Source organism: Fukomys damarensis, unplaced genomic scaffold, assembly GCF_012274545.1.
Source record: "Fukomys damarensis isolate Sample0158 unplaced genomic scaffold, DMR_v1.0_HiC HiC_scaffold_10, whole genome shotgun sequence".
Taxonomy (NCBI): domain Eukaryota; kingdom Metazoa; phylum Chordata; class Mammalia; order Rodentia; family Bathyergidae; genus Fukomys; species Fukomys damarensis.
In genome coordinates this window covers 24,183,204-24,199,600 of record NW_022900922.1, presented here as the reverse complement: position 1 = coordinate 24,199,600, position 16,397 = coordinate 24,183,204, and the positions used below count along the sequence as shown (strand labels likewise).

General features: G+C 35.8%; 1 protein-coding gene across 3 annotated transcripts in view; it reads right to left on the bottom strand.

Moving 5' to 3' along the window:
- The window catches only part of Nup153 (nucleoporin 153), a 70,585-nt gene that overhangs the window by 48,767 nt on the left and 5,421 nt on the right, over window positions 1-16,397 (bottom strand). For 2 of the 3 annotated variants that reach the window (XM_033761903.1, XM_010622910.3), the window contains exons 2-5: window positions 8,690-8,915; window positions 1,833-2,081; window positions 1,547-1,686; window positions 1,338-1,466 (exon numbers count right to left, since the gene is read on the bottom strand). In XM_033761903.1, coding sequence (XP_033617794.1) covers window positions 1,338-1,466; window positions 1,547-1,686; window positions 1,833-2,081; window positions 8,690-8,915 — 744 coding nt within the window. Of the gene's footprint in view, window positions 1-1,337; window positions 1,467-1,546; window positions 1,687-1,832; window positions 2,082-8,689; window positions 8,916-15,625; window positions 15,703-16,397 lie in introns of those variants that run through there. The other variant, XM_010622911.3, reaches the window with a different exon arrangement.

The following is a 16,397-nucleotide window of genomic DNA, read 5'->3' as shown; positions in this document are numbered from 1 at the left end:
CAAAAAAAAAAAAAAAAAACGCAGACAATATGAACAGATATTTCATAAGAAAATACACACATGAAAAATACTGTTTTCATTAGTCATTAGGGAAATGCTAATTAAAACTATCACTATATGTCTTTTAGAATGGTTAAAACAAAATATAACAATCAAAAACTAGAAAAGATGCAGAGCAAATGGAGCTCCCATATTACTAGTGAGAATGCCAACTGGTTAATAACCATTTGAAAAAGTTCGGCTGATTATTATGCAATTACAATGTGGCCTACTAATCTAGCTCCTAGGTCCCTAGCTAGGGGAAATAAAAAGTGTTCACTGCAGCTTGATCCATAACTGCCAAAAATTGGAAAAAATCCAATGTCTTTTTACTGGTGATTGACGAGCTATAACATTAACAATACTCTTCAGTATTAAAAAGGAGTTACTGAGGGCCAGCAATTTAGCTCAGTTGTTCTGCCACCTGCCTTGCAAGCAAAAAATCCCAAATTCGATCCCCAGCACCAAAAACAAAACAAACAAAAAGGGGTTACTGATAATAGAGATATAGATATATACAGAGATCAACTGCAAAAAAATTATGGAATAAAAACGAGATTCAAAGGACTACATAATATATGACTACCTTTATACAACATTCTAGAAAAGCCCAGGGAAAAACTACAGGGGAAGAAAGAGGTTAAGTGGTGGTCAGAGAGTGATAGTGGAAGGAGGGATTGACTACAAGATACTGGGATAACAGAAATACTTGCTGAGTATTTTTGAAGAAGGTGTTACACAACACTGTGTTTCATTAATTTCAAATACATATACACAAACATGTGTGTGCATGCAATATACATACACACACATTTATTTATTTGTTTGTTTATTTATTTATTTATATTTGGCAGTGCCAGGAACTGAACTCAGGACTTTGCACTACACTTTTATATCATATTTTATTTTATTTTTTGTTTGGTTTTTTTTTTTTTTTGAGACAGGGTCTCACTATGTATTTGAGACTGACCTGGAATTCACTATGTAACCCAGGCTGGTCTCAAATTCCCAGCGATCCTCCTGCCTCAGCCTCCCAAGTGCTGGGATTACAGGCGTGCGCCACCACGCCCGGCCCTATACCATATTTTAAAATGAAAAAGAGAAATTATTAATCATACTTCCTGGGACACAAACCTAATACAAAAAAATGTTTATTTATGTCTAATAATGTCTATTGCCCTAAATTTTAAAATATAATTTTACCAAAAATGAACTGAAAGCCTATTTTGAATGTCAATAGTCTCTTAGTATCTAGTTAAAGGGGGAAAAGAGACTATCATTCACCTATTCACACCAACCTGATAAGGTGTATTTCGTAGCTTCGACTGTCTTACAGCAGCTGCTGCCCCACCATATGTTGTTTTCCCAGGATAAAAAGGAGAATCTCCAAGCTGACTTGTTTTAAGATTTGAAGAATTCCCAAGTGACTGCACAGAAACACAGTGTCAAATTATAAACAAAAATACTCAAAACCAATGTGAATAAATCCAATTCAGTTCATACTCACAGGGGAAAGTGTTCCAAAGGCAGACAAGTTGAATGCTGGTTTTTTTGAGGTGGAGGCAGTGTGCTGTGAGACTGACTGAGAGCGATCAGTCTCTGGAGACCACAGATGTGGCAATGAAGTGTTCTTTGAAACAGCTATATCTGAAAAAGTACATAGTTTATACTTACACACCAATTATAAGACCCTAGATTTTTATAAAGAGTACTGAAAATTAAAAACTAAGAAGAAATTTGATGTCATGAAATTTACATTTACTACCAAAATTACTACCAAAGCCTAAGAATACCTTTGTCAGATGCTCTTGAAGAAAAACCACTGGTAGTTGAGATGTTATCATCATCATGTTGAGAGGTAGAATCTTTAATTTCCTTTACAAGGGAAAATCCAGAACTGCCAATTGGAAATGCCGAAGATGTGGATGGTTGACAGTGTAATGCAGGGGATTCCAACATAGAGAAATTCAGATGGCTCCGATGAAGAGAAGGCCTTGTTAATACATCTGGGTAATGTGAACTAGTACTAGTTGTTGAAGGTTCTTAAGAAGAGAAACAATATAATAAACATAGAATTTTACAAAGTAATATACTATTATAATAAAATAATTCTTACTTTAAAAAATACAGCTTCAATTTACATCACTGAGGCCTCCAACAATAAGTTCAACTGAATATATTCTTCAACTAGTCAAGGTTTGGACTATTTATTTTTGTTTGTTTGTTTGTTTTTTGGCCGGGTATCGAACTCGGGACCATATGCTTGCGAAGTAGGCAGAAGAATCACTGACCTAAATCCCTGGCCCTTAGTCAAGGTTTAATCTAACAAAAACACATTAACTAACTTGTCAAAATATGTGTGTTAAATATATCACATCCAACTTCTTAAAGCATGTGGCTTTAATTTCCCTTGAACAGATATTACTGTAAGATTTACTTACCAAAAAGAAAATCAAAGACACCAAGAAAATCATGAAACCACAGGTATGTTTTTCCCTACCAAAACAGCCATTAATTTATATATCCTCCCAGATATTCTATATGCATATACAAATATATATTTTCCCCAAACATATAATATTATACCTCCTGTTCTATGGCTTTTTCATTTATAATATAACTTTTTCTACATTCAGAGCACTCCCTTTAAAACTACACTATTTTCTATCATGTTATCACATTAATTGTAATATTCATTCAGTTATTTTCCTGATATGCCATTAAACATGCATTTACTTATAAATGCATTTTAAAGGGTTGGGGGAATATTGGAGATCAAACTCAGGATCTTGCACTTGTGAGGCAGGTGGTGGCACCACTGAGCTAAATCCCTGGCCCTATAACTGCATATTTTTAAGAGTATTAATTTGCATAAACCTATGGTTCTCCACTTTAAGTACATATGATTATCATGAGAGAAGAAGTTATTAAGTATTTCTGAGCCGCTCAGAAGTGGTATGATTCAGTAGGTCCGAGGTTGTGCTCATAAATAACCTAAGCAGTCCCATGTATTCTAAGAATCAATGTAATTAACAATTATACGTGGAATTGCTGTCAGACTGAATACTCAATACAAAATAGAAGAAAATATCTGCACAGTATGTAATATAAGGGGTTCATGTCCAGAATACATAAATTAACTCTTACAACTCAAAGCTAAAATTCAAATAAATCTGACTAAAAATTAAGCAAAGAACCTGAACAGACATTTCTCCAACGATACAGAAAAGTGGTCAACAAACATGAAAAGATGTCCAACATCACTAACCACCACAGGAATATAAATCAAAACCATGATGAACTATCACCTATTATTGGAACAGCTACTATCAGAAAAAAATAAGTAAATGTTGGCTAGGATGTGGAGAAATCGGAAATTGTTGAGCACTGGTGAGAGGAATGTAAATAGTGCTACATCTACAGCAACAGTGATAATTTTTCAATTATTATAGAATTTCCATGATCTATGAATTCTACTTTGATATTTACATACTCATGTTTGAAGCATTTTTTCACAAAAGCCAAGAAGTAGATATAAGCCAAATGTCTTTCAACAGATAAATCAATAAACAAAATGTGGTATACACATTTAATACTGCTCTACCTTAAAAAAAGGAAATCTTGATGCATGCTATGATAAATATGTATCTTAAAGACATATTACATGAAATATGCCAGGCATCAAAAGACAAATATTGTATAATTTCACTCATGTGAAGTATTCAAACTGGTCAAAGCCAGTTTAGAGTAAGAAACTAGAATTGTGGCTGCCACGGGATGAAGGAATGTTGGTGTTTGTTTATGGGTATAGACATTCAGTTCTTCAAGATTACAAAAGTTCTAAAATGAATAGGGGTAGTGGTTACACAACAATGTGAATATATCTATGTCAATGAACTATACAAATAAAAGTGATCAGAATGAGGGCCAGGGATTTATCTCAGTGGTTCCGCCACCTGCCTCGCATGTGCAAGGGGACCCAAGTTCGATCCCCAATACCAAAAAAAGATCAGAATGATAAATTTTATGTTTATTTTCTCAAAATTAAAAAAAAAAATTTCTAAGAAGGAAAGTGCAACAAGGAGAAGAATTCTTTAAGAATAAACACTCAGGGCCAGAGATTTAGCTCAGTGGTTCCACCACCTGCCTTGCAAGCCCAAGGACCTGAGTTCAACCCCCAGTACCAAAAAATAAAAAAATAAAAATAAAACACTCAGGCCAGGATTTACACTCAGTGGTACTGCCTCCTTGCCCTACAAGTACAAGGTCCTAAGTTCATTCCCCAGTGCTAATAATAATAATAATAATAATAATAATAATAATAATAATAAAAACACTCAGGAAACTTCTGGGAATATGGGCACAGTACTGAAGACCACATCTACCACCCTGACAGTCTACCACTGGGCTACATAATCCCCAGCCTGTTTTAAAATTCTGAGACAGGTTCTTTGCTAAATTGAGGTGAGATTTGAATTTGCAATTCTCCTTCCTCAGCTTCCCTGAATGCTGGGATGACAGGGATATGTCACCACACTGAACCAAACAAAGCATTCGATCGTAAAAATCCAATAGGATATCTAAATTGATTTCATATAATAATTTATCAAATATGCTCAAATTAAAAGATACTGCCTGAAGCTTAGAATTCTACTTGTATCATCATTTAATCCAATTAGAATTCAGATGTTATATTCTTCCTTAGAGCTGCAAGATGCTGGGTTCAATATCCAGCATCACAATAAAAAAAAAAATTTTTTTTCTTTTTTTTTTGGTACCACGGATTGAACTCAGCACCTTGCATTTGCAAGGCAGGCAACCAGCAGTACTTTTTTTTTTTTTTGTTACCAGGGAAGGAGCTCGAGTCCTTGCGAGGCAAGTGTTGCAACCACTGAGCTAAATCCCCGGCCCGACCAGCAGTACTTTTAACACTGACTACAGCCATTAAATACTTTGAGAAAGATCAAAGCAGATTATCTGGGATTCATAAGGTTTAATACAAAAGCAGGATTCAGATCCAAAAAACAAGAAAAATATACAAGTTCTTCAAATAGATATTGAGAAGCTGTCCACAATTTGCTTATAGAAGCTGAAGGTAAAGCTCAATGCTACAGCACTGAGTGAGATCTTTGTGTTCAGTCCTTTATAGGAAGGCAAAACACAATCAATGATAACAGGAGTTGGAGGGGGTAAGTGGGCAAAAGAGTGTAAAAAGGGTGTGGGCAAAAAGGGAATAGAGAAAATGAAACCAGCCAAAAGTAACTGTCAATGCAGCTGGGTGAGGGTACACTGAAGTTTATTGTACAACACTCTTCTATAGTTTTAAATTTTCCATAATTTAAATGTATGTTATAAAAATGTGTATGGAATACACTCAATCAAAAAGCTGCTTTAGGGCCGGGGATTTAGCTCAGTGGTGCTGCCACCTGCCTCGCAAACGAAAGGACCCGAGAGTTCGATTCTCAGTTAAAAAAAAAAAGCTACTTTATAAATACTATAATGAATAAAATCTGAGTACAAACTGACCTTGGGAAACCAATGAGATTAATTTCACTGTTTTCATGAAAATACACACACAAAAAGAACTTCACAGATGACATGTTAGAAGCTCTCCATGTATCTTACCATCTAAATTAAATTTCAAGTTAATTCTACAAGTACTGTATACTCATTTGGATAGAAAAGATGGTTTTTGTCACTGTGGATGTTATTACATACAAACTACAAATCCTTAACCAAAAGAAAAACTGGAGTTCCCTTTAATGGCCAAAATAGAAAATGACATGGAAGCAGTCAGATTTTCCAGATAAAGCCTCAATGTTTGTTGATAATGTTTAAAAGAAATTTTGAGAAGTACAGGTATTAAGTCTTCGCAAGTCACTTTAATGAAAACCATTAAACATTTGAAAGACTATACCAATTTTTCTTTTTTCTTTGGTACTGGGGATCAAACTCAGCACCTTGCACTTGCAAGGCAGGTGCAGTTACCACTGAGCTAAATCCCCAGCCCAAGACTATAACCATTTTTAAATGTATTTTTTATTTCCATAAGACCTAAACTTGTTTTGTTGTTCTTTTGGTAACAGGGATCAAACACGGGACCTTGTGCTTGCCAGGTAGGCAGCGGAACGACTGATGTAAATCCCTGGCCCCTGACTATACCAAATTTAATCTAAGAAAATTTAGAAGCTGGGTGTCATAGTGCACATCTGTACTCCCAGCACTCTGGGAGGCTGAGGCAGGGGGGTAACAAGTAAGGCTGGGCAACTTAAGTGACTCAGCAAAACTCTTGTCTCAAAATAAAAAATAAAAAGGACTAAGGATGTAACAGTGCAAAAATCCTACGTTCAATTCCCAGTATCTCCCCCACCCACATACACATGACAAAAAGACTTAGACTTGCACTCTTCCAAAAGAACTATTTTTTCAAGCTCATTTTGCTATCACTATTTTTCACTACAAGTAAATCAGGCAGGAAAATGTGTTACTAAGTATGCCAAAATTAAACAGCTATATATCCAAGTCAATTGTTTATTCAAGACAAGATTTAACAGAAAAAATTTTCTAACTATATTTGTCAAAAAATGTAGTAAAAAAAGATAAACACAAAGATAAATTGGACGACAAAAATCAAACACACTTGTGCTTCAAAGGATATTATCAAGAAAATGAAAAGATAGTCCACAGAATAGAATAAAATATTTGTAAACTGTACACTTATAAGGGATTTTAGAAATGGGAAGAGGAAAAAAAAAAAAGTGGGAAAAAGAGCCAGACATAGATAGTGGCACACTAGGTTAATCCCAGGACTCCAGGAGGCTAAGGCAGAAGATTTTGAATTCGAGCCCAGCTTGGGCAATTTAGCAGCAATTACAAAGATACACAAATGACCAATAAGCACTATAAAAGCTGCTCTACATTGTGAGTGATCAGGGAAATGCAAACCAAAACCACAATGAGATGCTACCACTACCACACACACTAGGATAGCTATAATCAAACTAAAAATAAGTATAAGGATAGAAAGAAACTGGAACCTTCATAAACTACAAGTAGAAAGATAAAATGTAGCCATCTCGGAAAACACTCTGGCAGTTCCTCAAAAATACTAAATAAAATCATCATATTCCCCAGCAATTTTACTCCATAAGAAAATCTTCATAAATTCATAGAAACAGTAATCATATCCAAAAAGTGAAAACAACTGAATGTCAGCTAATGAATGATAAGTTATCAGTAAAATAACAAACTGTCCAACTATAAAAAGAAATGAGAACTCTGATACATTTTATAGATGAATTTTGAAAACATCATGCTAAATGAAAGTCAATCACAAAGACATATTATTTGATTACATTTATATAAAATGTCTAGAATAGGCAAATTCAGAGTTAGGAAAATTACCGGTTACCAGGAGTTGGGAGAGGGGAATTAAGTTATTGATAATTGGTATGCAGTTTCTTTGTGGAGTGACACAAATATTCTAAAATAATGGCAGTGATGGGTGTAGAACACTGAACATACTAAGAATCACCAAACTACATGTTAAATAGGTAAATTTTGGGCTGGGGATTTAGCTCAGTGATTCTGCCACCTGCCTCGCAAGCCTAAGGACCCAAGTTCAATCCCCAGTACCAAGAGAAGAAAAAAAAAAGTGAATTTTATAGCATATCTCAATAAAGCTATTAAAAGTAATGTGTGTGTGTGTGTGTGTGTGTGTGTGTGTGTGTCTGTGTGTATATACAGGCACAGTGAAATTAGAGCAATCTAAATATATCATACTTGTGGGTTATACTAAATTTACGAGATACTTGTAAACCCTGCCAGAATACTGCAAAGTAGATCCAAAAATGTTCATGCCTTTAAAATGCAGCATCATTTAACTGCATGATTAATGGATGATCAAGCTGAGTTTGCTCTGGAGAGGACAAGTACCAACTGCAGTTACACCCAAATGCACATGCTGTGACAGGCACTATGTCACAGTTTCACAGTAACAGTTTACATTTTTTCCAGCTTCCTTAGTGCCAGCATCTACTCTAAGGGTTTCACAATTTTTTTTTTTTAAAACCAAGGGGTTAGTCTTAAACTTTGTGGCCTCAAGTGATCCTCCTGCCTCTGCCTGAAGGTCCTAAGTTACTTCTATTACAGACATGCACCACGAAAGCCTGCTGACACTATTCTTCCTGAAACAACTTACAAGGTAAAAAAGAGAAACATCTTATCTCATCAAAAGCCATCTAATATTACTGGTATGAAAGTCAAACCCAAAGGCTAACATCACACCTCACACTTTCACTGATGTAGCAGCCATCCTTAATAAACAAAAGGCTGATAAATAAAAAAAGTTTCCAGTATGAACATCATCACCCCCCCAACATACTCAGCGAGATTTGCTACAGCTAGGTAATAGAAAGCTATTTAAAATTGGGGCATGAAACCCTGTCGTTCAGCCAGGCGTGGTGGTGCATGCCTGTAATCCCAGCACTTGGTAGGCTGAAGCAGAAGGATTACCATGAGTTCATTCGAGGTCATCCTGGGCTACACAGTGAGTTCAAGGCCAGCCTTAAGACCCTGTCTCAAAATAAATAAATAAATTTTAAAAAAATTTTAATCTGTCATTTATAGCAAGATAGTCAGTCTATTTTACCTGCTGCACTACTGACTGCTGGCTCAGGAGTGACTCGCCCATCACTGATCTCAGCATTCTCCTCACTGGCATACATCACACGGTCATCTCCTCTATCTTCTGCCCAGTGTGGCACCTCGTTGGTGTCTGTCGAGCAGCTACACGCATCTTCATTTTTACTGAAGTATCTCTGTAGCCACCCTGGCACAATATTCTTAACAGACTCTGTAACCCTGCTAAGAATGCCCTGTTGGGGGAAAAAAAAGACTATTTTAGAAATTTATTTTTTAAATAAACATACACATAGAAGAATGTAAAATAAAATACAATTTTCTCAAACAAAGTTCACTAAAATTTAGTTGCTAAACTTTTTTGGGGTGGGGCGGTACCAGAGATCAAACTCAGGACCTTGCACTTGGCAAGTCAGGTGTGTTTGCCACTGAGCTAAATCCCCAGCTTCAATCACTAAACTTATGATGGCATAATGCTACTTTATAAATCCTACAGACTATAAAATTCATACCTTTTGGTATTATATGCTAAGCTAATATCATCACAAATGACTATAATATTCTAATCTTTTAAGATCTCAATGGCCATCAAATAAGCAAGCTCTAGTTTAGTAAAATATGCAATGTTGTAACTCAATAAAATGCACCCTTTTGTAACCACCATATTAAAACAAATATAACCACACCGTTAAGTTATTTTAATGTATTTTAGCAAAAAAAAACTTTAGATAAAAATAGTAAAGTAAGAAATGAGACATCTAATAGAACAAAGTAAGCTAAACTCAAGATTTACAATCTTTTCTGATGATGAAATTGTACTGTCAAATGTTTCCTGAAAAATCTGAGGAATTTATTTATTTATGGTAACTTTTAAAGGGCAAAATAGAACATGATAATACTATGAGTATTATTAACATTTCCTGTAGTTCTGGTATGAGTCAGACACTGTTCTAAGCAATTTATATAGACTACTCAATTAAATCCAGACAGTAACTTTATAAAGTTGGAATTAACATTCCCAAAGTGAAGTTGTCAGGGGCCCAAGGTATAAACAAAACTACTACAATATATTTAGAAGAAAGTAAAACAGGGTTTGGGATTGCCAGAACCTAAGGTAAAATTTTAGTATCTCGCTGCTCTTCGATTTAGTCTAAGTTAAATAAAAATATCCCTGCCTACAACTACCCATAGGAACTAATAATGTCAAATGAAATAATGTCTAAGTACTCAATTTACAAAAGTATAACAAACATATACTGATAATTTTACTGCTAACAAGGAAAAAAGCTAACAGAAACAAACTGGGGTGAGGTATAAATTCAAGCAACTTCCTTCATAACGTGGCATTACTTGAATTTCAGAGAAAAAGTCACAGAAAAAAAAAACCTTAGCAGATAACCCCCACTCACAAAAGTTAACCCAAAATATATAAATCTATTTTGAAAGCAAATTCAACGTAAAGAGGCTTTAAAAACCCGGGCCAGGGATTTAGCTTAGTGGCACCACACCTGCCTCACAAGCGCAAGGTCCCGAGTTTGATTCCTGCCTCAAAAAAGTGTAACTGGGAACTACGTAATTATTTTTCCATGTATTCTCCATAAAAGAAATTATCAACAGATATACAAAGCAAGCTCTCTATCAAACATAAGAAGCCAATAATTCTAAAATATTCACTACTATGGTAAAAAAATAAATACAAACTCACTGTTTCCCCTTTCTATACCTGTGTTACATAGTATTACTTTGAAAAAAAAAGGGAGGCTATATCTATATTTAACACTGCATGTATAGAAACACACACAGCACTAGTTATTTTTATCTCTCCCCTATTTTCAGAAAAGCTAAAAGCGCTTTTAAGTTAAAACACACTTTAAGATAGACTTAAAAATAAATGACATAAGGTTTCAAGTTAGCTGAAGAACTACAGCAAAGACATAGGATGGAAAGGCTTCTGTGAAATTTTTTCCAAGGTGTTTAAACTACAAGCATATCAAAGATCCCTGTGACTCCAGTCTATCAAAATCAATTCACAACTCAAAACGGACACCATATTTAACCAGAAGTCATGTAGTAGCATTAGGTATCTTGGAGAATAATCACAAAATAAAACTGAACAATGGAAAAGAGACATAAAAAGGCTCATTCACTAAAATGCACAAACTGTGCTTACAGCTTTTGTTTTCTAGGCTAAAACTTAACCAATTTATCTAATCTCAGCCCAAAGCAATTTAGCACAGGAAAATTACACAGAACAGAAGTTAGTCTGGCACACAGAATAAAAAGTAGCTGGGTGTGGTGGCCCATGCACATAATCCCAGCACTCACCAATCCTCAGCCTTGGTGTGAGGCTCAGATCAAAGCTGGTTAAACACCAGCCAGGCTACACAGAGAGTTCAAAGCCAGCCTGAACTACATATTAAGACTTTATCTCAAAAAAAAAAGCAACAAATAAAAAAATATAGATTAATTATGAAGAAAATCCCTGCACTACAGTAACCAAATATACTTTTGTAAGTTAAATGACCTATATCATCAAGAAAAAGTTAAGATGAAATACACTAATATTACTGGTTCTCAAAGTATAATTTCTTTAGCTATTAGTAATAGCATTACCTCAGGCCCTATGCCATCTTATTAAAGGAACAACTCGTAAAGTGAGGCCCATCTTTTTATCAAGTCGTCCAAATTATTCTGATGTACGGGCTTCATTAAATTTCAACTGTCTAGCAAACACAAGTAGAGCACTAGTCAGACAATAAAAGGAAAATATCCTAGAACCAACCAGAACAACAAATCTTAATAGTGACCATTTTTGGACTACACTGAACACAATGCAGCTCATACACTGCTATTCTTCACGCAATCAATATTTTTTGATCATACAGTTATGAGTGAGGTCACAGTAGTGAACAAGAGCTTGTCTTCTTGGAGCTTATAAATCAAGGAGAAAAAAACAAACACAGTAACACAGTATGTAACATATAAACACATAATACAGTGATTCAGTGCCATGAACAAAAATAAAGCCAGAAAGTAGATATCCTATAATATAAGCACAGAGAGCACCTGAGAAAATGAGAAATACACCATGCAAACTTCTGGAGGAAGTATCATATTCTAAGAGAACAAAAGGTACAAAGACCAAAATACAGGAATGTATGTCCTTAGCACAGGCTGTCCAAGTTTCTAGTAACTCTACTATTAATAAACGTAAAAATCTATTAAATCTTTAAATAACTTTAAATCCTTCAAAATTCCCCTTGAAACTTTCACTCAGACATCTTAAGAATCTGCCTCATCTTTTATCCTGTGGCCCATATATCTAGTCATTACAAAAGTCTAAGACAGTAGTTCTGAAAATGTAGTCCTCAGACTGGCAAACTTGGTGTTACTCATAAGATCATCATAAAGGGAAATTTCTTTTTAACAAGTGCTTACATGATTCTTAATGCAAAACTCAGTGCCTGGTTAATCCAACTATAGCCTTCATAAACATAACTCCGAGTATAAAATTTTGCCTAAAAGACCATCCTATTTTCATGATTATCTTTTTATCAAATGCATCATACCTTTACTATCAATGCTGAGAATCAATCAGAAGTAAACCTGAGGGCCTACCTTTGAGTCTTACTTTCATTATTAAAGACTTACACAAGGTCTTCATTATTAAAGACTTACACAAGGTCTTTGCAGTAAATAACCAACTACTACCAGACATCAGATTTTAAAACTACAGTGGGGGAAGGGGAAGACACATTTCTCTCAATTATAAACAGCACTGGGTAAGAGACTGTCAAGAGGTAAGGGACCCTGCCTATGAAAAAGATTCAGAGAAGTATCTCCCTATCTGGCAATTTTTAAAGAGTTTTTCAATGTCAAAGACAGACTTCAGCAACTAATGGAAAACTGAAGAAGTAAAAGGAGCTACAAAATAGGGAAAATAAGCTTCATATGGAAAAATTTCTTTTGACCTTACTACCAAAAAGGTCCCAAACACTCACCTATCTTTTCAGGAGGTCTTGAAAAGAGTTATTCAGGTCTTTATGAAACTAGGGCAAAAGACTGCTTTGTGTTTTTTTAAAAACCTAACAAAACAAATCTGATGGGGAAACAAAAGTACTGAGGAAGTCCAGGAAGGAGTGAATACTCAAATCCTACTACACCAAATCAATATCTTCCCCACTGTCAGAGGCTTCAGCAGTAAGAATAAAGGCAACAATGACTATCTGATGTCCCAGACAGTCTCCCCTTATATCTAACAGAGCCCAGAGCTCTGACAGGAAGTTAAGTACGCTCTGTCCACAGACTGCTCTAGAGTATAAGTTCTGAGAGATGGCATCAAGTCTCACAGCACAGATTAGCTGGTGCACAGGTTCAATTTATCTACAGCTGTCCTGCTCAAATGACATCTTATTGCAACATATGAATATTCTAGGAGAAGATTCTAAAAACATCAATAATTCTAAAATAAGCCAGGCATGGTGGTGCACAGTGGTAATCCCAGTCCGCAGAAGGTTTGCCACAAGTTTAAGGCAAGCCTCAGCTACATAGTGAGTTCAAGGCCAGCCTGAACTACATAGTGAAACCCTATATCTAGAAAACAAACTCAAAAAACTTGGTTTAATAATGATTTAGTTCAGTGGTTCCATTGCCTGCCTTGATAGCAAGCACAAGGTCCAGAGTTCGATCCCTTATAACCCCCCAAATTAATTAATTTTAAAAAGTGATAAATCACCTTTGGCAATTATTTTTGTTATCCCACTAATATTCCTTCCCAATGAAAAACAACTTTGTCAATCTATCCAACAGCAAGAAGAAATGGAAACATCCTCTGGAATGATAAATAATATATAGACAACTGAAGAAAAGCAGAAAGACAGCCCCAAAAAAGCCAAATTATTGAAGTGCTTAGGAAAAACAAATAGCATTAAAATCTTTAAAATATTCCCTGTGGCACCAAAGCAAAGCCTACATCAGATAATCAGAAATAATTAAATTAAATTCAAGGATTAAAGAAGTGAACTTTGGCCAGGCGTGGTGGCCCATGTCTGTAATACCAGCACTTGGGAAGCTGAGCAAGGCAGGAGGATCACTGTGCTTTCGAGACCAGCCTGAGGGCTACACATAGTGAGTTCCAGATCAGTCTCAACTACACAGTGAGGCAGTGTCTCAAAAAACAAAACACAAAAAAATAAAATAAGTGAATTTTTAAACTTGGCCTTGATAAATCAACTGGGTTTTCTCTCCCCATGAACTAAGAGTTCTTCATTTGGCCAAAAAGATTAAGCCACTGGAGTTTAGAATAAACAACCCATTGGGGACCAGAAGTAAATTCAGTACTAAACATATATCAAGAACATTTAATATGTAAAGGCACTGTGAATAGATTAACTTTTCAAATTACATTTAACTTGATTTCAAGGATTAATGAAAGATGACTGGGGAAGGAAAAGGGATATTCTGTAACAGTAACTTGAATTTATTTGTAATTTAAAAGATGTTCATTTCTACAAGCTTTTTCAGTAGACATGTTTCCTATACATCCTTTCTTTTTTTGGAGACAGGGTCTCACTATGTAGTTGAGACTGACCTGGATGGAGCTCACTATGTAGCCCAGGCTGGTCTTGAACTCACAGCAATCCTCCTGCCTCAGCCTCCCCAGTGCTGGGATTACAGGCGTGCACCATCACGCCTGGCCTTACCTGGTTTCAATAATCCAAATTTAACTTCCAAATCTAAAGTATTAATTATCATACTTTTTAAAAACTATAAGACACTCAACAGCCAATCTTACCACATCCAAGCTGGTCTTGCTCACAGCAATCCTCCTGCCTCAGCCTCCCCAGTGCTGGGATTACAGGCGTGCACCATCACGCCTGGCCTTACCTGGTTTCAATAATCCAAATTTAACTTCCAAATCTAAAGTATTAATTATCATACTTTTTAAAAACTATAAGACACTCAACAGCCAATCTTACCACATCCATCCAGTTGAAGTCCTGTAGCCACTTAAAATACTTTTGTGGGTAAATCTACAATTGGCTACGAAATTTAAATGAGAGAAATATAACCCACTAAAAGGCCAAGGCAATTAAACACATTACAAAGCACTTACAAGATATTCTTACACTTTTCTCATATAATATGTTTGAATCTAAGGGTAAGGATTTATTTCTTTTTTTTTTTAATTTTCGGTACCGGGGATTGAACTCGGGTCCTTGTGCTTGCGAGGCAGGCCACCAAACCGCTGAGCTAAATCCCCGGCCCTAGGATTTATTTCTTAAATCACAGTATGAAAAAATAAGCAAAATCAAGAAAACAAACTATAAATAGACATTAAAAGCAACCTGTCATCCAGTTTCTGATCAGTTTTGTTTTGCTGTTTTTTGAGACAGGATCTTGCTATGTAGTTCAGACTGGTCTTAAACTCATTGTAGCCCATTCTGTAACTCATGGCACTCCTCTTGCCTTAGCCTCCAGAGTGCTGAGATTACAAGCATCTGCCACCATGCCAGGAAAGCTTCTGATAATAAATCTTATCTGGCAGCAGGAATTTAAACAGGTATCCCAGTACTTTGGGGGAGGGGGGTGGTCATGGTACTGAGGACCAAAACCAGGGGGTCTCTACCATGAGCTACATTCCCAGCTTTTTTTTTTTTTTTTTTTTTTTTTAATTGAGACAAAGTCTCAAAAAGTTGCCCAGGCTGGCCTCAAACTTGCCTCAGCCTCCTATCTGGCTAGGATTATAGGAATGCACCTTGCCCAGCTAATACAGAATAATCCTTAATATATTCCAACCATGACCATAGCTAAGTAGCTACAAATAAAAATTGTACTGAAAGTGCAGAATCATTAGTCCTTCCAATAATATTCTGAGCCTAATAAAAATGATTTTGACTAATGATAGCAATCCAAAGTTTACATATTACTTCAAAGAAGCAGATACCTGCATTGTCAAAGGGCTTTCCATTTCCAGGTCGTGGTGACCTCACCTGGGCTTTTTTCTGTCATCTATCGTATTAAATCAGCTAGTAAGGGCCCGATGCGTTCATGCATGCTTCTAATCTCAACACTCGGAAGCTGAGGAAAGATCATGAGTTGAAGGCCAGCCTGGACTACAAAGTGAGACCCTGTCTCAAAAAATAAAAGGGAGGGAAACTGGCAAGTAAACATGAAATACCACACAAGGGTCTATCATAAACAAAAACATTCTTTATATTCAATAGTTTTTAAACCTGAACATCTGTTTCTAGTAGTTCAAGATTGGTTTTATCATTCAAACACATAAATCTTAAATCCTGTATTTAAATGTATAAAGGAAATGGAGTGTAAATGAGGAGGAAGTTAAGAGGTAGCAAAATTCAGAGACGATATGATGTAAAGATGTTTAAATCCAAATGTTCTATTTCAAATGATTTCAAATGAGTCCTAACTATATATGCCAGATTCTGTTCTAAAAACTTTACCCTCACAACAACATTCATTTGAGATGAGAAAATTAAGCAGAATTTAAGCTGTCCACCTCAAGGCAGGATAGGAATTAAAATTCTAAGTCAGGCATGGTGGCACACATCTCTAATCCTACTACTCAGGAGGCTGAGGCAGGAGGACTGCCACAAGTTTGAGGCCAGCCAGGGCTACACAGTGAGCTCAAGGACAGTCTGAACTACAGAGCAAACCCTGTCTCAAAAAAAAAAAAAAAAAAAAAATTTTTAATT